This window comes from Nomascus leucogenys, chromosome 23, assembly GCF_006542625.1.
Source record: "Nomascus leucogenys isolate Asia chromosome 23, Asia_NLE_v1, whole genome shotgun sequence".
NCBI classification, from domain to species: Eukaryota; Metazoa; Chordata; class Mammalia; order Primates; family Hylobatidae; genus Nomascus; species Nomascus leucogenys.
Genome location: NC_044403.1, coordinates 25529156 through 25554243, shown reverse-complemented (window position 1 = coordinate 25554243; position 25088 = coordinate 25529156). Strand labels below are relative to the sequence as shown.

The 25088-nt window shown below is 47.8% G+C and overlaps 1 protein-coding gene across 2 annotated transcripts; it reads right to left on the bottom strand.

Moving 5' to 3' along the window:
• Positions 1-1151: 1151 nt before the first annotated feature.
• On the bottom strand, positions 1152-16522 carry C1RL (complement C1r subcomponent like). 2 transcript variants are annotated; one of them, XM_003273779.4, is made up of 6 exons: positions 16365-16522; positions 14860-15088; positions 8470-8659; positions 6484-6609; positions 6268-6342; positions 1152-3763 (listed from the first exon to the last, which is right to left on the bottom strand). In XM_003273779.4, the coding sequence occupies exons 1-6, from the start codon at positions 16433-16435 to the stop codon at positions 2991-2993; spliced, it is 1464 nt and encodes a 487-aa protein (XP_003273827.1). In that variant the 5' UTR covers positions 16436-16522; the 3' UTR covers positions 1152-2990. The 2 variants fall into 2 exon arrangements, with proteins under 2 accessions (XP_003273827.1, XP_004092185.1); XM_004092137.3 differs by lacking the exon at positions 6484-6609 and having other exon boundaries at positions 2419-3763.
• Between the last annotated feature and the right edge of the window lie 8566 nt (positions 16523-25088).

Genomic DNA, 25088 nt, shown 5'->3' with positions numbered 1-25088 from the left:
AAAAATTAAAATAAATAAAAAACAATTTCACTGTTTTTGGAAGCCTTTCTTCATCAACTCTCCGTGGCACCAAATATCTGATGGCACTTCATCCCATAGAGGGGCTTGGGCTACAGAACAGGCCTCTGCGTTCTTAAGCCTTTGTAGGCTGTTCTGCTTGTTTCCCTTATTAGATGAATCCCTCCAACCTCCACCCTTCTGCCCCCACTCCCTGTCATCCATTTATGGTCTACCTGTTTAATGTGCAAGGCACTTTCCCAGGCAATAGATTGCAAGAATTCACAGAGCTGATGCAGTTGCCCATCAGGCAGTGACCACATCATCAGTAGTGAGACAGCAGGCACACAGAAGGTGCAAAATCCACCAATGCTTGGAGGGTTTCTCCAGCAGGCCTGTGTGTCAGAGCTCAGGACTGAACCTAATGGAGGGCTAGTCTGTGATGGGATCAGGATATGATCCATAGCCTTGTTAGATCAGGAAAGACAAAAGATAGGAGAGAAGGAAAAGCACCAGATCAGAGGATGAGAAGGAAGGGGAATCTCGTCTAGCAAACTGCACATTAATATCCTAGCAGCAGTGTGTGTGTGTGTGTGTGTGTGTGTGTGTGTGTGGTGTACGCATCCACTGTATGTTCATAATGGAGGCAGAGGGAACAGGTAAGGAGGTAAGTCTTAGCTGAAGCTCTTCCATCCATCCTAGGGATTCTCAGTTCTGCGTTGGCATTGTGCAACATGCTTGGAGAGCGGCAAACCTGGACGTCATTAGCTCAGTCCCAGCCCTGTCTCCACTCTGCCCAACCATTCAAAATAACCTTTACTCACACATTTTTGTTAATGTCCTTGACTTGTACGAAGAAGGAAAAAAAATGCATATGAATGTTGCTGCATTTGTTTTAAAACAAGTATTGAGGACCTTGTCTGTTACAGTGTTTGTTCCTTTAAGGATTTGATTCTTGGGAAAAAGATTTCTCTCTTAAAGTAGTGGTAGGTTTTCCTCTGTGGATATGTCTCTATCACTAGCTCATCTATCTCCACCATCTCTATCTCTAACCTACCTCTCTCCCTCTCTCTCTCTCATTGTCTATATCTCTATCTCTAGACCTAGAGACAGCAATGGAGATGGAGGTATAGATCTAGACGTACCTATATAAATATAGGTGTATATATATTTTTTTGCCTTGGTATGGAGAAACTCATATCATTTTTTTAATCATAAAAATAAGTAAAATAAAAATGTTTCATGCTCATTAAACAAAATTCAGCAAATAGAGAATAGTGGAAAACCAGACAGCCAAAATCTTATCAATAAAGCTCCTTTCTTTAGTATTTTGAGAGAATTATTATTATATTTTTGGAGATGGGGTTTCACTATGTTGCTTAGGCTGGACTTGAACTCCTGACCTGAAGTGATCCTCCTGCATCAGCCTCCTGAGTGGCTGGGACTGTAAGTGTGCATCACTGCATCCGCCTTTTGGGAATATTTTTAATAATCTTTTGTACTGTGTGTGGGTGTAAAAAACAGAAGTAACCACATGTATGTTCAACTTTGCATCCTGCCATTTTTTTTAGAGATAAATTTAACCTTTGACCATATAGTAACGTGACTCTTGATGCCAACAAATTACCTCTCTTCTCTCTTTTACGGTGTTTATCTTCTATTTCCATTGAACAGTTGTATTTTATTTGTGTCTTTCACTGTTAATCACCTCCAATTTTTTTTTTTTTTTTTTTTTTTTTAGACAGAGTCTCCCTCTCTTGCCAGGCTGGAGTGCAGTGGCAAAATCTCAGCTCACTGCAACTTCCGCCTCCTGGGTTCAAGTGATTTTCCTGCCCCAGCCTCCTGAGTAGCTGGGACTACAGGTACGTGCCACCATGCCCAGCTAATTTTTGTATTTTTAGTAGAGACGGGGTTTCACCATGTTGGCCAGGATGGGCTGGATCTCCTGACCTCATGATCCACCCACCTTGGCCTCCGAAAGTGCTAGGATTAGAGGTGTGAGCCACTGTGGCTGGCCCATCACCTCCAGTCTTTACTAAAAATTAAAGAGTTGGTCCTCTCAGGTCGAGCAGCTCCCTTGATGATGGAGGCACCGGTGGGGTGTCCGCAGGAAATTCAGTCCAGTGCGGGGCTCACCTGGCTTCTGCAGGAGATGGTGCCAGCAGGAAAGTGTGAGCCAGAGGATGCCATTTTCACAGAAGCAGGAATTCTCAGGGAGGGAAAATGGTAAGGATGTGGGGGCTGGGAGGGAAAGTGGGTGACACAGCAAGTCAGAAGAGAATTGAGAAGTATCGCGGCACACTGGGAAGAGCACAGTCTCCGCAGTCACGCACCAGCTGTGGGACTTGGGCAAGTCCCTTTATCCCCTGAGCATCAGTTTCCTCATTTGTTGCACATGGATAATAACACATCCTTTGCAAATATGGTATGAGGATTAAGTGAAATAACAGGTGAAGCACCTGGCATATAGAGGACATAAAATAAAAAAGGAGTTATTTCTATAATTGCTTCTTGGAGCTGCAGAATAGCTTGAATATTTGAAGGTCAACTAAAGGGTCTTAGGAATCTTTCAGAAATGAAATGCAATGAAAACCCCTTCCTCCATACTCTAATAGCGGGTGAGAAGATGACTCTTCCACAGGTGAGTATAAAAGCTGTGTCAACAGATGAAGTAGGGGAAGGGGGTTCTAAGGACATTCGAGGCGAAAGTTGCTGAGATGTACAGGCTTCCCTGGGCCTAGTGCATGCGCACGGGGAGGTAGAAGGTGAGGAGGGACGGTCTGTGGGACCCTGCTTCCTGTCTGGCATGGTGCAGGCTTGTCGGGTGGGGGTTTCCCTTGCAGTGGCTTGGTGCAACAGTGATGTGAATACGATTTCCCTGCCTCCCCCAACCCCCACCCCCAACCCCTACCCCAGCGCTCAGTCCTCACTCCCGGCCCTCTGTTGCCTGGGGCCTCCACTGTGCTGGTCAGTCACTGTTCGAGCCCCCAGGGTCAATTCTTGCCATTCATCACTCCCTTGATCCAGTCCACGTAGCTGAGCACTTTGGTGTAGAAGTCATACCCTTCGCCACACCCTATGCCCCAGGACACAATGCCCGTGGCCACCCAGTGATGGGCATGATCGTCCCATACCACATAGACGCTGCCACTGTCCCCCTGGCAGACACTGGGCCTTTGCGTCTCGTCCCCAACACAGAACATATTGTCCGAAAACACCTCAGGTCTCTGTCTCTTTTGGAGCCAGGCGTTGCAGGCCTCCCTGGAAGCTACAGGCAGCCTCGAGTACTTCAACTCAGTAGTTAGCCAGCCCATCTCCATGCCAAACCCACTGACGTAGCCCAACAAGCCGCTGCGGTAGAGGGTCTCATTATCGGGCAGACAGACCGGGAGGACGTTGGGGCCCAGGGGGATGCTGTGCTGCAGCTCCAGGAGGGCGATGTCCCCACTAAAGTTGTGGGACTCATTCTGACGGTAGTCGGGGTGCACAACGACACGGTGGACAGGGTGGTTCCCCAGTTTCAGCATCTCATCTATGGCTGTGTGGCCCAGGAACACATTCACACTCTGGTTCTTCCTGAGAGAAACACTGTCCTTGGGGTAGATGGTGTGGGCAGCAGTGAGGATCCATCTGTCACCCAGCAGGGCCCCGCCCCCACGACCATGGATACTGGTGAAGGCTTGCCAGGGGAAGTTGCCGAGCTTAGCTCTGGAAGAACCGAGGGTCGTCTGATTCTGGGCAATGGGGGTGACTGGTCGTCCGCAGACTGGGAGAGAGGAGGGGTAGGGGTGACAGTCAGCAGCTGCGTCTAGACACATTGATTAAAGACCTACTTCTCTGAAGTGCTGTGGTAGGGGATGCGTGAAGAGGCTCTGGGATCAGGACTTTTTTTTTTTTTGATACCGAGTTTTCGCTCTTGTTGCCCAGACTGGAGTGTACTTGCGCGATCTCGGCTCACTGCAACCTCCGCCTCCTGCGCTCAAGCAATTCTCCTGCCTCAGCCTCCAGAGTAGCTGGGATTACAGGCACTGACCACCACGCCCGGCTAATTTTTGTGTATTTTTAGTAGAGATGGGGTTTCATCATGTGGGCCAGGCGGGTCTGAAACCCCTGACCTCAGGTGATCCACCCACCTCGGCCTCCCAAAGTGCTGGGATTACAGGCGTGAGCCACTGTGCCTGGCCGGGATCAGGTCTCTTGTACTGATGCAGACCCACAGTGTAGACCATGTGGGCAGACAAGGGCAGGTAATCAATGCCAAGTATACAGGGCACCCATCCTGCATGGGACTCAGGACAGTGGACTGAGGGTAGGGAGCACAGATGAGCACATGTTTGGGGCTGGTTCTGCAGGGCTCTCCTTCCTGCCTCCTCAGAGGCATTAAAGCCATTCCTTTGGACCATCCTGGGCCCCCATACTACAGACAGAGTCTGTTTCAGTGCCTCCTGCCTCAGTTTTGTGTCACTTCTTAATTTGTAACATCTCCCACTACCACCTGCCCTCCAACCCATCCCCAAAGCACTGTGAGCCTTCAGGCTACCCCTAGAGTTTTCCGTGGATCAGATTGGGTTAAGAAGGCAATGCTTTCGGCCGGGCGCGGTGGCTCACGCCTGTAATCCCAGCACTTTGGGAGGCCGAGATGGGCGGATCATGAGGTCAGGAGATCGAGACCATCCTGGCTAACACGGTGAAACCCCGTCTCTGCTAAAAAATACAAAAAAAATTAGCTGGGCGTGGTGGCGGGCGCCTGTAGTCCCAGCTACTCGGGAGGCTGAGGCAGGAGAATGGCGTGAACCCAGGAGGAGGAGCTTGCAGTGAGCCGAGATCATGCCACTGCACTCCAGCCTGGGCGACAGAGCGAGACACCGTCTCAAACCAAACAAAACAAAAAAACAAAAAACAAAAAGCAAAAGAAGGCAATGCTTTGCTTTCATTCAAAAGTGTGGATCTCAAAAATGGTGGGCTTGAACCCTCATGTATTGCTGGTGAGATGTAACATGGTGCTGCTGCTGTTGAAGACAGTTTGGTGGTTCCTCAAAAAGTTAAACAGAATTATTATACAATCCAGCAAGTCTACTGCTAGGTATATACCCAAGAGATTTAGAAACGTATGTTGATATAAAAACTTGTACACAAATGCTCATAGCAGCATCATTCATAATAGGCAAGAAATAGAGACAACCCAAATGTCCATCAGTTGAATGAATAAACCAAATGGTGTATCCATAGAAAGGAGTATTATTTAGCCATAAAAATGAAATACTGATGGATGCTATAACAGGAATGAACCTTGAAAACATTACGCTAACTGAAAGAAGCCGGACAGAAATGGCCACACATTATATGATTCCACAGACATAAAATCCACAGAGGCAAATCCACAGAGACAGAAGACAGATTAGTGGTTGCCGGGGCGGGGGAGGGGAGAGTTGGTGGAGATGTTGTGGAATTAGTGGTAAAGGTTTCACAACATTGTGAACACACCAAACATTACTGGATTGTACTGTTTAAAGTGGTTAAGGCTGGGCACGGTGGCCCAAGCCTGTAATCCCAGCACTTTGGGAGGCTGAGGCGGGTCGATCACCTGAGGTCAAGAGTTCGAGACCAGCCTGACCAACATGGCGAAACCCTGTCTCTACTAAAAATACAAAAAAAAAAAAAAAAAATGAGCTGGGCATAGTGGCAGGTGCCTGTAATCCCAGCTACTCAGGAGGCTGAGGCAGGAGAATCGCTTGAACCCAGAAGGTGGAGGTTGCAGTGAGCCAAGATTGCACCATTGCACTCCAGCCTGGGCGACAAGAGAGAAACTCCATCTCAAAAAAAGAAAAAAAAAAAAAAAAGTGAGCCACTGCACCCAGCCGTGAATTTTATGTCAATAATTTTTTTTAAAATGGTTGACTTTCTGGCACTGTGTGGCATCTAGGTAGGGAGATATTTTAGGAATAGAGAGCCTGTCAGTATATCCTTAAAATGTATGGCACAAAAAGACGGTTTTCTCTTACTTCAGCTTGTTGGTCTCTCTTCTTCCCTTTCTAGTCCATCTCATTAACGTCCTTCATGCTTTTCCTCAGCTGTATCTTGACCCCTGAAGAATGAGGAACAAGCTCCCTGCCTCTTTTTTCTGGGCCTTCTTGATTGCCCTGTTCTTCCTCACCTTCTGCTTCTTATCTTTCTTTCTATTCTAAGGCTTTCCTTTGACCCCTGTGTCCCGTAGGTCCCAGCTGCAGCTGAGGCTTGTTGGGGGGATGGTGCTAGCAGGTGGCTACTCACCAGGCATACACTGAAGAACCTCCTCCCCATCCTGTCTGTCTTTCCAGGTCCCTGGGGTTGCGCAGGTGAGTGCCCCTGAGGTGCAAAATGAGGAGAGGCAAAGAAATAGGCTCAGAGTTGAAGCTGTTGGTTAACAAAGCAGGTGCTCGGAGGGTGTCAGGCATTTGGGTGGGAATGAGGCGGATGGAAGCCACCCCTCAGCAGGTGGGGACTCACCTGCTGCCGCGGCCTGATAATAGGGCTCCTGGCAGTGGTTCTGGACCTTGGCGGGGTTGTCTCCAGGTGCGTTGATGGCCTCAGAGCCCCTGCTGGCCTCGCTGATGGGCTGACTATAGTTCACAGCTATAGGAAAACAGCACCTAGCACAGACTTGCCAACTGGCAACCCAGGGGCTGATTCTGGGCCATGGCTATACTTGATTTGACTTGCACAGTGTTTTATTTTTTATTTTTAGTTTTTTTTTTTAAAACATTTGAGTTAGTTTTCACTGATCAGATTGACAACACTCAAAGAGTTTGAAGATAACCGTGACAAGCAGGGTAGGGGGGAACAGGCACTTCCATATATGGTAGGTATGTAAATTAGCAAAACATTTTTGGAGAAAATTTTAGCAATATCAAAATTTAAAATGCAAATATTTTTTAACCTACTACTCCATTTCTAAAAATTTAGTCTAAAGATATTCTCACACGTGCTCAAAGATGTAAATGCAAGGATATGCACAGTAGCACCATGTGTGGCAGCAAAGTATCTATCAGGAGGGCTGATCAAATACATTATGACACATCAATCAAGGAGATTTTATGTGGTCATTAAAAATAATAAGTTCGCCAGCTGCGGTGGCTCATGCCTGTAATCCTAGCACTTTGGGAGCCTGAGGCAGGCAGATCACCTGAGGTCAGGAGTTTGAGACCAGCCTGGCCAACATGGTGAAACCATTACTAAAAATGCAAAAATTAGCTGGGTGTGGTGGCATACCTATAATCCCAGCTACTCAGGAGGCTGAGGTGGGAGAATCGCTTGAACCCAGGAGGCAGAGGTTACAAGGAGAAGAGACTGTGCCACTGCACTCCAGCCTGGGCGATAGAGTGAGACTCTGTTTCAAAAAACAATAAATAAAATAAAAACTAAAAAATAAATGGGTTAATGCTGTCCATATGGAATGGGATGATCTTTAACATATATTATTCAGTGGAAAAATGCCAAGTTTAGAACACTTGCAATACAGACACACACAATTTATCCTTTTCCTAGGAAGAATACCTAGGAAATGGAGAACACAGTTGTTTCTGGGGAGGGCAGCCAGGAGTTAAGAGCCAGAGATCAGAGGAAGACTTACTTTTTAGCATACTTAAAAAAATGATATTTTATCATGTGCACCCTTCCCTTCCTTCCTTCCTTCCTTCATTCCCTTCCTTCTTCCTTCCTTCCCTCCCTCCCTCCCTCCTTCCTTCCTTCCCTTTTTACTTTCCCCCTCTCTCCCTCCCTCCCTTCTTTCTTTCCCTCTTTCTCCTTTCTTGCTTTCTTCCCTTTTTTCCCTTCCCTTTCCCTTCCCCTTTCCCTCCTTCCTTCCTTCCTCTCTTTCTCTCTTTCTTTCTTCTTGTCTTACTATGTCTCCCAGGCTGGAGTGCGGTGGCGTGATTATGGCTGACTGCAGCCTCAAACTCCCTGGCTCAAGCAATCCTCCGCCTCAGTCCCCGAATATCTGGTACTACAGGTGTGCACCACCATGCCTGGCTAATTTTTCATTTTTTTTTGTGGAAACGGGGTCTCACTATGTTGCCCAGGCTGGTCTCCAACTACTGGTCTCAAGCAATCTTCCAGCCTTGGCCTCCCAAAGTGCTGGGATTACAGGCATGAACCACTGCCTCCAGCCAGTATTTATCTTTCAAAAACAAATCTGAGTCATCATTTGAAAATTTATAATTTTACTTAAAAATCTGGATTTTTGGCATCTCTTTAAAAATGAGATGATCTGCAAACACTGGGCCTGTAAATCTGTGTGGAAACAACGCTGGGGCTGAGCAACGGCTGTCTCTTAATAGGGTTGTTTGCCAGCAGGGGCAGGGCTGGGGTCCAGCCCAGGTGTCCCTGAGTCCCCAGCCTCAGCTGTCACTCAAGCTTCCACTTAAGGCTTGAAGATACCAGGGTCATGGCTGGGAACAGAGGCTCCCTCCCTGCACCCCCAGGAGGGACACTCACCCACGGTTTGGTAGAGGGCCAGGAAGCCCTTGTGGAGGTGGGCAGTCCTGTTCTCCGAGGAGGGCTGTGTGCGGAAGGTCAGCCGCAAACTCCTCCCTGAGGATATAAACTCCCTCTGACCAGGGGGCCTGCCCAGAGGGGAGCCTTGCTGACCACAGAACTGGCTTGGATCCGACCCGCTGCCTGAGATCTGAAAGCAGGAGGAGGAGTGAGGCTGCAGGTAGGTGTGGGGTGAACCTGCGCTGCTGGCGTCACAGGGGCACATCCTCGGTGTGACTCCAGCCCCATCTAGACGGGCCGTGCCCCTCTGGGGCTCAGAAGGCACCTTGCAGAGGCTTCCTCAGCTAGCTTCTGGTTCCATTATTAACTCCTGAGTTTCTTCCAGACATGACCACATACTACAATGTTTCTTTAGCCTACCATAATTATTTCATATAACCCACTATATTTTCCTTCTTTTAAGAAGTTCCTTGGGAACCCCAGGGTTCCCATAAGAGTCACTGGATTATAAATTCTAAGAAGGCAAGGACCTCTTCTGTCTTTTTCACCACTGAGTTCCTGGTGCTCAACGTGGTACCTATAGCACCACAGCTTTGACTCAATGAACATGGGCATAAGCCCCTCCCATCCAGCTTCTCCTCCATCCCCAAACCCCATCCCATCACCTTCCACTTCTCTGAGTAACTTTCTTTGGCCAACATCTGTGAAGCAGTAAGACCCTCTGCAGAGACTGACCCTCTGGGGTCCCTGCCTTTTCCTGCTTTCCTTCTTTTGGGGTGCCCCTTCTCGTATCCCATGCACTTTGTAAACGAAGCTCTCACAATGTATGAAAACCTAAGGACACAGGTGTCCACAGTCCAGGTGCACTGGATGGTGTTGCTTCACCTGGCAGGTTGTCTCTGTTTCAATGCCCTTTGACTGTCTCACCTCTGCTCAAATCCCTTCCTGTGGGTTCCTCAACTCAAGGAAGGGGTGGCTTGGAGGGAGTTCCTGGGCCATGCTTCCTGCTTCATCTCTGTTCCAGGCACACAGCTCACTGCTTGGCTCATTTTATTTCTGGTTTTCATACTGATCCATATATCCTAGGTTTTTGCTAGCTCTCCATTCCCTCATTCTCCACAAGTCCCAAATTCATTCAAGACTTCATCCAGACCATGTCATTATGATCAGAGTAACTGGGTAAAAGTTGCGATGAAGAAAATTTCTCAATCGCCTGAAATACCTGGCTCAGACAAATCCCAATACTGGTCTTTTGCTTAGAATATCAACAAATGTAACTCCTGGCATTTAAGAGGCCTGCCTTTTGGGGAAGAAGCAATTTGGTATAGGAAATGGTGCTCAACTGCTCTACTTGGTTGTAAAACCCTGCAGTTTTCTTTTTGCCCTTTTCCCTGAATTGTTAGCTAAATACAATTGCTTAGGATTCTAACTAGGAAAGTAGAGTGGACACAGGACTGAGTCCTAAGACTCTTAAATTCTAGACTTTGCTACTAACTCCATGTGTGAAATGGGGAGTTTCTGAAGCACCCAAGATCTCAGTTTCCTCTCCTGTATAATGGTCTGTGTGGCCTCTTCCAGCATGTTCTATGGCATCTTCCAGAGTCCACACTAAGAGCAGTGGTGAGGATGGATACTCAATACCTGCTCCTTCAAAATTCATCCTGTTGTGTGTCCTGCACACACATAAGCTTGCGTTTTATTCACGCTCTCACTTATTCCTTTAATACATTTACTGATTGTGTACTATGGGTAAGATACTGTGCTAGGTGCTGGGGACACAGATATGACAAAGGCACAGTTCTGCTCCCGAGGAGCAGTGGCTGAGGACACTGACAAGTAAAAAATAAACTGGATTATAGTGTGCTGAATTCTGCATTTGAGGGGGGCGGTGTGTGTGACTTACTCTGGGAGGAATCCTACTTCTGAACTTGAAGTTTCTCAATGACAAGAAAAGAGGCCAGGATTAAAAATCTCTCTGATTTAAGAGGAACGGGACTCATGGTAGGTGCTCAACAGACATAGGCTGAATTGAACAAAGTATCATCCTGACTGGTGAAGTCTGAAGCAATAAATGCACGCAGGTATCTCCTCTCCCACCTCAAACCCCAGTCATATGACAGCAAAGGGATAAAATGGTACACATAACCAAGGACAAAAAAGGGAGAGAGGATGACAGCAGATGACAGGTGTCAACACACTTTGGAAGATGGAGTGGAGATATCAAGTGATAACTTGAGTTTGCAATGATGGGAGCCAACATAAAGCAAGCAGGTTCTCATCACAGAACCAGGGGAAGTTTTAAAAATTGGAGGAATCAAGATAGGGATGAGGGAAGGGCTGGCACAGGGATGGCAGACCGGAAGCCTGTGAGGGAGACTGCAGAATCCTAGAATCTCTGTGCACCCAGGCAACTCTCTCTGGCCCACCCTGGCAGAAGGCATGAGCTTAACAAGAAACCCTGGACTTGAGGCCCCGCGGCACACTTGATAGAGGGGGCGAAGGCCAGTGCAGCAGGTCCATGAATGACGTCGTTGTTTCATTATGATGTTGATGAGAAAAAATACTGCCCCGTGGCTGGGGCCACTGGGTGAAGTTTGCACATTCTTCCCATGTCTTCAGTGGCTTTCTCCAGGTCCTCTGGTTTCCTCCCACATCCCAAGCTGTGCCTGTTAGGTGACCTGGCGTGTCTCCATGGTCCCAGTGTGAGTGAGTATGAGTGTGTGAGTGCGTCCTGAAACAGGATAGTGTCCTGTCCAGCACTGGTTCCTGCCTTGCATCCTGAACTGCTGGAACAGGCTGTGGTTACCCGTGACCCCAAACTGGAATAATTGGGTAAATAATCTTACTCGTTTTTATTAACCTTTCTTACATGTAGGCATAGTTCACATGTATTTCAATATTTAATAGTAGAAGTGTTTGGGGTCTTTGTTTAGAGGTTTGGTGATGTTTCTGTGATCAGTAATTGCTGTAGAAACTTCACTTTTGTCTATATCAATTAGCTCTATGGCCAAATTGGTTTCATTCTATGTTATTTCTCTTAAAGTCATACTTTCCAAGAACCTATGGATGATATTAAGTGAGGACTCACTGTACCCAAAACAGAAGGATTAAGTGAAAGTCTACCTGCCACACAGTGAGCTGCATCTCCCTCCACCAGGCCCTTTTCTCAGCTTGTTGACCAGAATGCTGGGTCCCTGAGCTGGAATCTGCAGGAGTCCTCTCAGGGGAAACTGGCTGCCCCCAAATAAAACGCTTTTACATCCTGACAGTTGGGAGGCCCCCAGTGGCACATCTAGGTCACCTTGTTGATAACCCTATTTTCAAACCTATCATTTGACAAATTTTAGCTATCTACACAGAACTTCCAATTAGTATTTTAGTGCTCCACTCTTTTTTTTTTTTCTTTGAGACAGAGACTCACTCTGCCCCTCCCGCCCCCGAGGCTGTAGTGCAGTGGCCTGATCTCAGCTTACTACAACTTCCACCTCCCAGTTTCAAGCGATTCTCATGCCTCAGCCTCCCAAGTAGCTGGGATTACAGGCGTACACCACCATGCCTGGCTAATTTTTGTATTTTAGTAGAGACGGGGTTTCACCATGTTGGCCAGGCTGGTCTCAAACTCCTGGCCTCAGGTGATCTGCCTGCCTCGGCCTCCCAAAGTGCTGGGATTACAGATGTGAGGCACCGTGCCCGGCCTTAAATATGAATGGACAGCCAAGTATTATCAGATATTGTAGGAAAGTCTCTAACACAAAAAGCAGAGACCAAAACAGACAAACGGTAAAAAGGAACTTGGATGAAATAGACCGACTATAGATAACAGAAGAAACAGTTAAAAATAATCCCAAAGGAGGGAAAGGAGTTGATATTGCATCAATGAAACAAGAACAATACTCTATAAAAAGGCACATTTAGAAAATTAGAATGAATCCTTAGAAATGAAATAATATGTCAGTGGAAAGAAACCATTAACTAAAAGGTTGGGATTTAAAGATGAGGAAATTTCCCAGAAAGTAGAACAAAAGAGATGGTAAATAGAACAAAACAGATAACAAAGCTAGAGGATCAATCTAGAACATACAACAGCTGAATTACAGGAGAAAGAGAAAATAAGGAAATGAGATATCTAGAAATTATTTAAAAAATAGCACAAGAACATTCCTAGAATTGAAGGACTAGAATAAAAGAGGCTCTAGATTAAAAGAAACTTGCACAATGAGTGAAAAACCACATGTATCAAAGAACATCATAATGAAAATCCAGAATACTGGTAATAAGGAAAATATTCCAGAAGTTCTAGAGAGAGAAAACAAAGGATTAGGAATGCTAAGGGCATCAAACTTCTTAACAAAGTCTAGACCTAGAAGACAATATCAACAAAATTCTGGAAGAAAAAGGTTTCCAATCTAGAATGCTATACCCAGATCAACTATCCATCCACTGTGAGGGTAGAACTGAGACATTTAGACATATATAAGATCCTCTAAAATTCACTCTAAAATACTCTTTCTAAGGAAGCCACCGGTGAAGGTGCTCCTCCAAAATGGGAGAATAAACCAAAAAAGAGAAAGGTATGGGATTCAGGTTCAGCACAGGACAGGTAAAGGAAATCCCCGGAAAGAGGGAGAAGAGAACTCCCAGAATGTGTGACAGCTTAGAGAGCAAAGAACTCAGGCTGTGAAAATAAATCGAGAGATCTTCAGGAGGGATGTCACCAATTAAAAGGAGGACCGATAGACTGAAATTCATGCTTGAGTATTTCAGAAGAAGATTTACACTCCTGGCTAAGAGTCTGGTGAGATTAGTTACAGAGACAACTAAGCAAACTGAAAAGCAAAACAAAAACAAACACCCCCCACCAAAAAAACAAAACAAAACAAAACAAAAAAACTCCATGTAACTATTGACTCCTAGGAAACCCAAAAGTTGGAGAAGAAAAGAAATATAATTATTTTATGCCATGTGCTCAGATGTGAATATTTTACAGTCATCATAATGTCAATAATGAATAAAGATTTAACTAAAAATGATAATATAGGTAAACTGGCCGAATGGGGAGGGGAAATGTGGGTGGTGAAGACTGAAGACAGATAAAGCTAGTCCTTATCTTCTATACTGTAGTTGAACATTAATAGAAAATATGTAAAAATACAAGACAAATAAGCATGTTATTTATACGTATGAAGTTAAAGACCAGATGAAACAGCTACATGAACTGGCAAATGACTGCTCCTGAGGAGCAGCACTCAGGGGTGGGGAGGAACAGCTTGGAGACTGTTGTTATTCATAAACCTTTTTAAAAAACTTTTTTTTTTGTTTGGAGACAGGGTCTCACTCTGTCACCCAGGCTGGAGTACGGTGTCATGATCAGAGCTCACTGCAGCCTCTACCTTCCAGGCTCAAGTGATCCTCTCACTTCAGCATCCCTTGTAGCTGGGACCACAGGTGCGTGCCACCACACTCGGCTAATTTTTAAATTTTTTTGTAGAGATGGGGTCTTGCTGTGTTGCCCAGGCTGGTCTCAAATTCCTGGGCTTAAGTGATCCTTTCGCCACAGCCTCCCAAAGCGCGGGGACTACAGACATGAGCTACTGTGCCCAGCCTTAGGAAACTTTAATTAAAAAAAAAAAAAAGTGTTACAACTAATATGTATCCATAATAATTAAAAATTTTAAAATTGGAAAATAAAGTTCGAAAATTTATGTGTGTCATTTTGATATAAATAAAATTTAAATCAGAAGATAATGTGCTCTTTTTATTTTTGTTTATTATTTCCTTATTTTTGAGATGGGGTCTTGCTATGTTGCTTAGGCTGGCCTTGAACTCCTGGGCTCCAGCCCTCTGATCCTCCAGACTCAGTCTCCTGGGTATACTGCTGGGACCACAGGCTTGCATCACTCCATCAAGTACTGTTTTTAAAATGTCCTTATTCTGAATAAGGCTTTGGCGTTAGAAGTTTTGTGATAGCTCTTCCAAGGTAAGTGTGAACAGTGACTTAATCTTTTCTTATTATTTGTGCGCACCTTCCTTACCTGATAGAGCAGGCACTCAACAAATACATGATGACATATTTTTAACAACCAATATGTGCGTCCCTGCCCCTGGCTCCATAGATTTGCAAGATTTGTGTGTCCCTTCATAAGTCTTCCAAACGCAGGGCCTGCTTGCTGCCCTCTTTGCTCTGTGGCGCCCAGATGGCAGCCCTGGAGGCGCTGGTGGGAGGCTGTGCCCTGGGGTCCACCACTGCTCCCCGGTAAGCCAAGCCCGACTGCCCCTACATGGAAAATTCATCTCTCCTCCAGATGGGTGATTCAGGGCACCGCCACTTCCCACAACCCCGGGAGTCTCCCTGGCCACAGTCCTGGCGGGACCCCCTCATCCCCAGCTCACTGTGACAGAGTCCCCTGCACAGTCCTGGGACGGCTCCAGGTCGAAGTCCTGGAAGATGAGGCTCACAGCAAAGCCCTCTGGAGCCTTGATGTCCGTGCTGCTCTCTTGGCCTTTGCGATACGGCTCTGGGTACCCGGGGGATGTCAGCTGCTGGGGTAGCTCTTGGGCCAAGAGGAGGGAGCCCCGGGTGGGGCAAGCCTGGAGGACTCCCCAGAGGAGCAGCCACCACCTGCGAGTGGGAGGGAGGGTAAGGTGGGGCCGCGCAGCTATGGCCGGAAGCCTGTGGGTGTGGGAGGAGCGGGGGAGCCGCGCTAGGACTGAGAGGCCTCGCGAGGCAGGGCTAGAAGCGGTGGCCTCGCCCTTGAGGCCCGGGCACTTCCCGTCTCCTCCCTTGCTCCTCTTCCTCACCCCAATCCCTACAGCCTCCCGCGCAGCCTGAGCTCTAGGATTGTGGGTTTCCCATCCTCCGAAGACATCCCCTTTGCTCATCTCCCAGGAGAGTCTCATCCAAAGGAGGGGGGTGCATGCTGTTTCAGCAGATCCCACCCTACCCTGGGATCGAGGGAGCAATGGTGGGGCGAGTGAGGGGCTGCCGCAAATATCCCCCATCACCCTCAGGGAAGGTGCTAGAGGCCACAGGCACATTTCAGTTTCCCCATGGAATATCTGCTGTGCTGCTGCTGCTGCTGGTGGTGTGTGTGTATGTGGGGGATGTGTGTGTGTGTGTGTGTATGTGGGGTGTGTGTGGGGATGTGTGTGTGTGTATGTGGGGGATGTGGTGTGTGTGTGTGTGGGGATGTGTGTGTGTGTGTGTATGTGGGGTGTGTGTGTGTGCATGTGGGGGATGTGTGTGTGTGTATGTGTATGTGGGGGATGTGTGTGTGTTTATGTGTATGTGGGGATGTGTGTGTGTGTGTATGTCGGGGATGTGTGTGTGTATGTGGGGGATGTGTGTGTGTTTTTATGTGTATGTGGGGGATGTGTGTGTGTGTGTATGTGGGGATGTGTGTGTGTTATGTGTATGTGGGGGTGTGTGTGTGTGTATGTGTGGGATGTGTGTGTGTGTATGTGGGGATGTGTGTGTGTATGTGGGGATGTGTGTGTGTATGTGGGGGATGTGTGTGTGTATGTGGGGATGTGTGTGTGTATGTGGGGGATGTGTGTGTGTATGTGGGGGATGTGTGTGTGTTTATGTGTATGTGGGGGATGTGTGTGTGTGTATGTGGGGATGTGTGTGTGTATGTGTGGGATGTGTGTGTGTGTATGTGGGGGATGTGTGTGTGTGTATGTGGGGATGTGTGTGTGTATGTGGGGGATGTGTGTGTGTATGTGGGGGATGTGTGTGTGTATGTGGGGGATGTGTGTGTGTATGTGTATGTTATGTGGGGTGTGTGTGTGTGTGTGTGTGTGTGTGTTAGGGTGGAGGGAGGGAGGGTTTGCGGCCACACACCCTCCCTTCTCTTCCCCTCCCGTCCTCTTCCCTCCTCTGCCGGGACCACACTCACATTGCGCCTGGACAGTCTGTGGAGTGAGGGCTTCTGCAGGGATATTTCCCCCACACTCTGGGTCCAGGCATCTGGAACTGGACATCTGGGACCTGCGAGAGAACTGGCCCAGGATAGGGAACAAAAGGTGAAGGCCGGTGGGGGAGGAGGAAGTTCCTGGAAATGTTAAGCAACTCCACAGTTCCCCTTCTCCAATTCTCCGGGCTGAGCGCCACCTGCCGTCTGACTCAGGAACAGCGGGCCCGCCGCAGCTTTAGGGGAAAAAACGTCCAAAAGCCTTGCTGGCCCTCAGAGGTCAGAGTGGCAGGGCTCTGACTCGACCCTTTTGTACTATTTAACATTAATTTTTGCCGTGTGTATAGGATGGCTCCTTGTGAGTTATGGCTGCTGCCTTCAATCAGCCACGTCTCTTCCTCCCCGACCTTTCCATTCACCGACATACCTGGGAAGCCTCCCTCTTGTAGAATTGAAGTTTGTGATCCTCGATCTTGAGCTTTCTCTTCCTTCCCCTCCTCACCAAGCAAGGGTGGGGGACATGCGCTTAGGTGGTCTTTTGAATCCTATTCACAACCTCTGGAGGCTGCTTGTCCAGCATGGTCAGGGCTGGGGTCGAGCCCAGGTGTCCCTCAGTCATCACTCAAGCTTCTTTAGGCAGATACTAGAGCCCATGGCTGCTCTCACCGCTCCCCGAGGAAGGACACTCACCCACAGCTTGGTAGGAGGCCAGAAGGCCCTTGTGGAGTTGGGAGGTCCTGTCCTCAGAGAAGGCAGGTGTGTGGAAGGCCTTACATTGTACACACACACATGCATGTGTGCACGCACACACACACACACACACCTCTTAAAGAGAAGAATCTATTGCTTCCTCCATTTTGCATATAGTAATAGGGCAGCAAGTTACAGACCCAAACAGGGTATGCTCTGCACCTTTGGTTTTTTAGGCTAGAGAGATTTAGGAGAGCCACAGTCTATGGCTACAAGGAGATGACAAGAGAGTGATGGCCAGGACAGATGCAATTTCTCAGGTACAGTCGAGATCAAGCCTACCTGCCTGCCACACCCCAACCCCAAACACGACTGGGGATGATCTCCCATACCCATCTTTTAGATGAGTGGGCCCCTCTGACTAGGACTTCTTTCCTCCCCTGAGACCACTGAAACCTGCTCTCTCATAGAGCTCTTAGGGTCACTGGAGCACCTTGGGAGCCAGAGGTGCAGCCAAAGAGTGAACAATGGTACCAATCCCAAGACCCATGTGTTAGGAAGAAACCAGCCAAGACTCAGATCAGGACTGGGGAGTCCACCCCTCACCTCCCTTCAGAGCATTATTTCCTAATGAGGGGCAGGAACTAACTGGAAAACCCAGGCTAGCCCATCTGAGAAGACTTTCTTGGAGATGAGCTGGAGGAGGGAGGAGTAAGACCTTGGAAAGAAACTCCAGGACAGGTAGGGTGACCGACTGTTCTGATTTGCATGAGACTGACGGGTTTCCCAGGACATGAGGCTTTCAGTTTTAAAATGAGAGAAGTTCTGGGCAAGCCAGGACTGGTGGTCACCCTAAATGGATAGGGGTTAAAGTGCTGGAGTGAGGCTGGGTGGGAAAGAGGACAGGGAGCCAAGAGGGTGGGGAGGCAGTGATGCACCGGCATCCCCAGGTGACTGGGCAGTTCAGGGCCTGGATGTGGTCCCTGTTTGGGGTAATCCAGCACTCTGAATATGAGGGCCCACCTTGGTCTCACCCAGGTGGTGTGTGTGGCTGCAGCGTGAGTTAGTGTCAAGGGCAAGGGGAGGAATGGCTGGTGATGTGAGACTGGAGAAGGAGCTGATGGCTCAGTGCATAGCTGGTCACTGCAGGCCCCTGTGGGCTAGGGCTGAGCTGTGCCTCACTGTGTTTTCAGCACCACCTCCCCTACACTGGAACCTCGTCTCTAACTGGCAGAGTGGTCAATTAAAAAAAGGGCATGCCTTGGCACATCATGGTCAAACTGCTAAAAGCCAAAGACAAAAAGAAAATCTTTTTTTTTCAATCCCATCCTAAAGACTAGACAGAACAATATTTTCAATGTCAGTTTTCTCATCAAAAACAATATAGACCAGAAGACAGTGGAATATCTCTAAAATGCTGAAGGAAAAAAAAGTCAACTCGGAATTGTTTTTCTAGTGAAAGTATTCTTCCAGAATGAAGATGAAATAAAGCTATTTTCAGATAAAAGAAAACAGAGATTCTTGTCACCAGCAGACCTCCACTATGAGAAGTGCTAAAGAAAGTTCTTCAGGACGGGCACGATAGCTCACGCCTGTAATCCCAGCATTTTGGGAGGCCAAGGTGGGAGGATTGCTTGAGCTTGGAAGATGGAGGCTGCAGTGAGCCATGATGGTGCCACTGCACTCCAGCTTGGGTGACAGAATGAGACCCTGTCTCAAATTGGAAGAGCAGAGCTGCAGACAGGAATAAAAAGAATGGTAAATTTGAAGGTAAATATAAAATACGATTTTCTTTTTAATGTCTTTAAAATATGTAAAAGTGTTCCAGGCAAAAATTATAACATTGTGTTGTGAGGTTTATAACATATGTAGCTGTAACGTATATGAAGACTACAGTATAAAGCAGGGGTTGCCAACCCCTGAGCCGTGGACCGGTGTTGGAGGTGAGTGGTGGGTGAGCAAGCAAAGCTTCATTTGTATTTGCAGCTGCTTCCCATCACTCACATTACCACCTGAGCTCCATCTTCTGTCAGCAGCGGCAGCATTAGATGCTTATAGGAGCACAAACCCTGTTGTGAACTGCGCATGTAGGGATCTAGGCTGTGTGCTCCTTATGAGAATCTAATGCCTGATGACCTGTCACTGTCTCCTATCACTCCTAGATAGGACCGTCTAGTTGCAAGAAAACAAGCTCAGGGCTCCCACTGATTCTACATTATGGTGAGTTGTATAATTATTATTTCATTATATATTACAATAACAATAATAATAGAAAACATGCAATAAATGTAATGTGCTTGAACCATCCTGAAACCATCTCCCTCTGGCCCCCATCCCTGGTTTGTGGAAAAACTGTTTTCCATGAAGCCAGTCCCTTGTGCCGAAAAGGGTGGGGACTGCTGGTATAGAGGACAAGGGGGTGGACTCATGGTTCCAAGTTTCCTTCATTTCACATGAAGTGGTACCATAGGAACTGAGAAAACCGAAGAGTTCAGGATGCAGAATAATTCCCAGAGCAGCGGGTCTCCAGCCTGTGGTGTGGGAAGACCCACAGGCCCTAAGATCCTTTCACGGGATCTGTGAGGTAACAAAATGACTTTCGTAAAAATACTCGGATGTTCTTTGCTTTTTTCCCTCTCATTCTCTCATGGTACGTGGTGGATTTACAGAGCTACGTGATGTGCAATGATTCATCCGTGGCAATGAGCGGGATGCGTGCTTGTGTATCTCTGTGATTTAAAATGTTCTCAATTTTGATTTCTAGTACAGTGACTATTAATAGATATACCCTACAGAAGCCAAAGCTCTCTAGGGTTCTCAATAATTTTTAAGAGTATAAAGTTTGAGAACAGTTGCCCTAGGGTGACCATTAGTAGAAAAAGGCAACAAAGTAAAAGGCTGATGTAGAAATGAAAATGGATGTCTGAATGTGGGGGGACTTGTTTCTAGTAGGGTAACCTATTAGAGATCATCCTGGTCTGTCTAGGACGCAGGGTTTCCTAGGACATGAGCTTTTCAACACCAAAACCAGTTAAGTTCCCCGGCACACCAGGACAGTCAGTCACCTTATTTCTAACACTTCAATCATTTACTTCAGTTCCCTTTCCCTTACCCAAGTGTCCCTAAAGAGCATAGGCCGCCTCTGCTCTATGTTAAGGCCCCCAAATGCAGGTAAGGGAGCTGGGATTCCTGGCATGCTAAGTAAAGGTAGCAAGCTACTAAATTGTAAGGATACCATGTTTACAAATATAGAAAGCCCCCGTGAGAAAAATCTAAAATAACTGCTTCCTGTTAGAGTATGGGGTTGTGGATGATTTAAACCATGTTGCCCTGTTTAGTAAAACTTCTGTAATATTATTTAATAACTTTAATAGTTACAAAATAAATGTATCTGAAATTATAATTGTGACCAGGTGGTCCTTTCTGAGCCAGACAGGATTAGAGAATGAGGGGATGGATCCTTTAATCAGCATCTTTAATCCACATGATTAATGAAGAAGTTTTTGTCCTTGGCTATAAACTTAGGCCAGGCATGGGTCTTTCTAATCTTAGCTGGGCAAACAAGGTTGGGGTGCTCCAGTGACTTTATTTTTGAAAATCGTGTTGGTGCTGCCCCCTACTGTCCTGCAAAGGGAAGAGCAGGACAACAGAAAGTGCCTTGGGGCTTCCTGGCCAGGGAGTTTCTCTGCAGCCTTCACCAGCCCCCAGCATTTAGAGAGGAGCTTGCCATCTCTTGGAATCCAAACAGCCACAGGAGGGCCCAGGCAGAGGAGTCTGGGGCAGCACAAGCCATTCCTGTCCACAGCTTCCCTGTCTTATCTCTAGATACCTTGCCCTGGGCTGGGACACGTGGGGGCTTTTGTGCCCAGTGCCAGGTGAGGAGGCAGATACAGGAGCGAGGTGAAGAGCAGCAGGGGTGATGAAGTGGCTGAGTCAGCCAGGCTGGGACCCCGTGCTTCTGTCTGGCATGGCCAGTGGAGATGTGGACAGCCCAGGGCAGAGGAGTGACCCTCATGGGTCACACTCCTCCACCCCCAAGTTATCTCAGGCTTACATTTCAGGACCTTGACTTCCATCCTTGTGGACACCTGGGCAGTGGCTAGCTCAACCCCGGTGGAGTGTCAGCCACTAGATTTAGCCCTTAAGCCCATCCTCCCTACTCTGCCAGTATCTAAAATCTCAATCAATCGTGCCCCTTCCCAGGTTAAGACTTTTCAATGACTGCGCCTCCTGATCCACGAGATGAAGCCCCAGCCACTTGTTTGTCTTGATAGCTTCTTCCTTCATAATCGGTCTCTGCGTGACTTTCTGGCCTCGCTCTCCACTGCTCCCGCCTTTCATGTATGTTCCAGGCACGGTCATGATGCTATGGCTTCGCAGACACGCCTTGCATTTGCATGTGTGACTCCCCGACCAATGCTGTGTTCTTCAGTCATCAGCATAACATGCTGGTTAAAGGTGTGGGCTTGTGTGCCACACTCACCAGGTTTAAACCCAGGCTCTACCATTTAAAAGTTTGGTGACCAAGGCCAGCTTACATAATTTCTCTGTGCCTCTAAACATCCTCATCTGAAGAACAAGGATGAGGACGATGGTACCCACACCAGAGGGTTGTTGTGAGGGTTAAGTGAGTTAATAACCAGACTTGCTTAGGGCAGTGCCTGTCATTTGGCAAACAATAAATATCATTACTTGCTTAGGAAGGCAGAATATAATAGCAAAATGGTTAGATCAGTGGTACTCAACCAGGAGCAGTTTTGCTCCCCAGGGGATATTTGATGATATCTAGAGATTTTTTTTTTTCCATTACTGGCATGTAGTGGATAGAGGCCAGTGATGCTGCTAAGCATCCTACAACGCACAAGGCAGCAGCTCCCACAACAAAATGTTACCTGGTCCTGAATGTCAATAGCAGCGAGGTTGAGAAACTGAGGGTTGGGTGGTCAGGCTCCAATCTGTTTGGGTTCAAATCCCATCTCTGTCTTTTATTTGAGGTATAACCTTTGGCAAATTACTTACAATTCTCTGTTCCTTAGTTTTCTTATCTGTAGAATGGGGCCAATAACCTGTGCCTGGGTTCCTGAGAGGAGTCAGTGTCATGCCCTGGATGCCGGCCAGTTTTACTCACCTCTCTCCCCATGTCCTCTCCTCTAGGAAGCCCTCTTTGACTCAGAGAAAATGACTTTCCCTGTGTTCATGGACTCTTGATGCATGATAACCTCCTGCCCGTGTGTCTGTCTTTCCCACAGGGCTGTGGGCTCCTTGAGGGAGGAATTTTGTCCTGCAGGTTGTGGCAGCCCTAGGACTGAGCACATCTGGGTGTCCACCTGTGTCTGTGGGTGAATTCTTGGGATGGGGCAGAGTGGGGAGTATGCACCAGGTTTTGGAATTTTCAAGGGGTGCAAGGAGGAAGAGAAGCAGGTGGTAGATAGGTGCATCTGGGAGGTGGGGTTGGGTAGAGTTTGAGGGTCTGAACACGGCCCTGCCCCATTTACTATTCTCTAGTGACAAGCCTGATCATTGCCATGTGACCGCCTCCTCACTGTTGGTACCTGGTTGTAGAGAGCAGCTCTGGCTAGTCCCCACCTGGGGCCTATCATTTGGTAACAGGGCTTCTGGAAGTGGTAGCAGATCTGAGCCTGGTGGGCATTCTGCTTCTCCTGGGTGGCAGCAGAAGTACCTAGTTGGCAGGCTGGGGACTGCCCAAAGGCTCTGACTCTCAGGAAGAGCACAGTGGGACAGAAGGCCCTTATACCACCTTCGCTGCTGTATTTGTCCATTCTCACACTGCTATACAGAACTACCTGAGACTGGGTAATTCATGAAGAGAAGAAGTTTAATTGACTCACAGTTCTGCGGGCTTAACAGGAAGCATGACTGGGAGGCCTCAGGAAGCTTATAATCATGGCAGAAGGCGAAGGGGAAGCAAGGACCTTCTTCACATGGCAGCAGGAGAAGGAGCGAGAAGGGAGAAGTGCTACACACTTTTAAACAACCAGATCTCATGAGAATTCCATCAGGAGACAGCACTAGGGGGATGGCACTAAACCATTAGAAACTGCCCCCATGGTCCAATCACCTCCCACCAGGCCCCTCCTCCAACACATGGGGATTACAATTCCACATGAGATTTGGTTGGGGACATAGAGCCAAATCCTATCAGCTGGTATCCTCCTTTTTCCAGGCTTTAGATTTGGCAAAACCTGATGGCTTCTGCACAAAGCCTCCTTTCATCTGCATCTCTCCATCTCACTCACCCGCTTTTCAGCAAAGAACCCTCTGGCTCTAGTTTCACTGTGGTGGTCCTGGGAGAGGAAGGGAAGACCCAGAGGCTCCTTACCCTGGGAGGTCAAACTGATCATCCAGGTTTGGCTCTTCCCTGCTGGTGTGTCTCGAACGCCATCTTCCCCTTATCGCTGTGGACTTCAGGGCCCTGCTGCTCTGTCCTCCACAGAACTTGTCAATCAGCTTCCTACCAGCTAAGATCTGGCGCTGTCTGATATACCCTCCCTGTGTCTGGTCACTCATGCTGTCTAATGGCGTGAGGCGCATTGAGTTGTATTCTGATGTGTTTGTCCTTCTGAAGCCACAACTGTGAAAGGAGCAGGGTACCATCTGAAGATGCTGGACCTTCCTTTTAACAGTTACCTAGGGGAGAGGCAGCCCTCAGACGGGACTCAGGTGGGTGGGCCTCAAAGAGGAAGAGAAGGGGGCAGCTGCCTGCCTCTGAACTTCACTTTCTAGATTCGTGGAAGGGCAAGACACTGGGCTGTGGGTGCTGAGTGGTCTGGGCTCAGAGCTAGGATGGGAGGGCTGTGAGCACTGAGGATGGAGTCATGCCTTTTTGTGACTGGACACCTTTTTACTGCCCGAAGTCATCTATTGCCCCCACCCCCCAACACCATTCTTCTGCCCACTTAGTGAATATTGAGGCTATGGTCAGGATGGGGTCATTTGCAGTGAAATTCAAGGTTGAGACTATGTTTCAGTTATCTGTCTGCTTGTAAAAAATCACCCCCACATTTTGTTTAAAACAGCAAGTATGTACTATTTCACACAGTTTCTGTGGTTCAGGAATCCAGAAGCGGCTGAGGTGGGTAGTTTAGGATCAGGGTCTCTCACAAGGCTTTGGTCCAGGTGCAGGCTGCAGTCCTCCGGAGGCGGGACTGGGGCTGGAGGTCTGCTTCCAGACGGTCACTCACATGGATGTGGGCAGGAGGCCTCAGTTCCCTGCCACATGGCCCTCCTCATAGGACGCTTGAGTGTCCTCACGGCATAGCAGCTGGCTTTCCCCAGAGTGACCTAAGATGGAAAGAGCAAGGCAGAGGTCTTTTATAAGCCAGCCTTGGAAGTGACGTAGCATCATTTCTGCCTTATTCCATTGGTCACACAGACAACCCGATGTGGAAGGAGACATCACAAGGACAGGAATACTGGGAAGCAGGTATTGTTGGTGGCTGTCTCGGATGCTGGTTCTCATAGAAGTAGATGTATTATTTAGTACAATAAGTGTAGACGATCAGCTAGCAGGATGTTATTTTTGCTGGGTATGGTTGTATTTCAGGTGCATTTACCCGAATCCAGAGTACCTTTGGGGGCTCTGACCCTCTCCTCCTCCACCTTGAGATCTGTAGAGGCCTCTTGTTCATCCCACCAAGAGCAGGACTGGACAGATGAAAGCACAGCTTACAGGAGGCCAACACAATAGGAGGTAGGGCTTTGGGAAGACAGCATAGGTTTCAAAAGAACCAAGAAGCTGTTGAAAAGGAGAGCAGATGGGCAGGGAATACAAGCCCCAGATAGAATGCCCTTTGCAACCTAGGGGAGGCTGACCACAGCATGCATCCCGACACTTGAAGACAAGGTCTCCATCAGCAGATTGCCCAACAGAACAAGTTCAGAGCCTGGAGATCCCAGTCCCAGATCTCCCACACCCTGTGGGCTCTGTGTGGACTTTAGTCCTGAAACAAAGTCCTTTAGTAAAGGACTCTTTAAATTCACTCCATCTGTGCTTTGCTT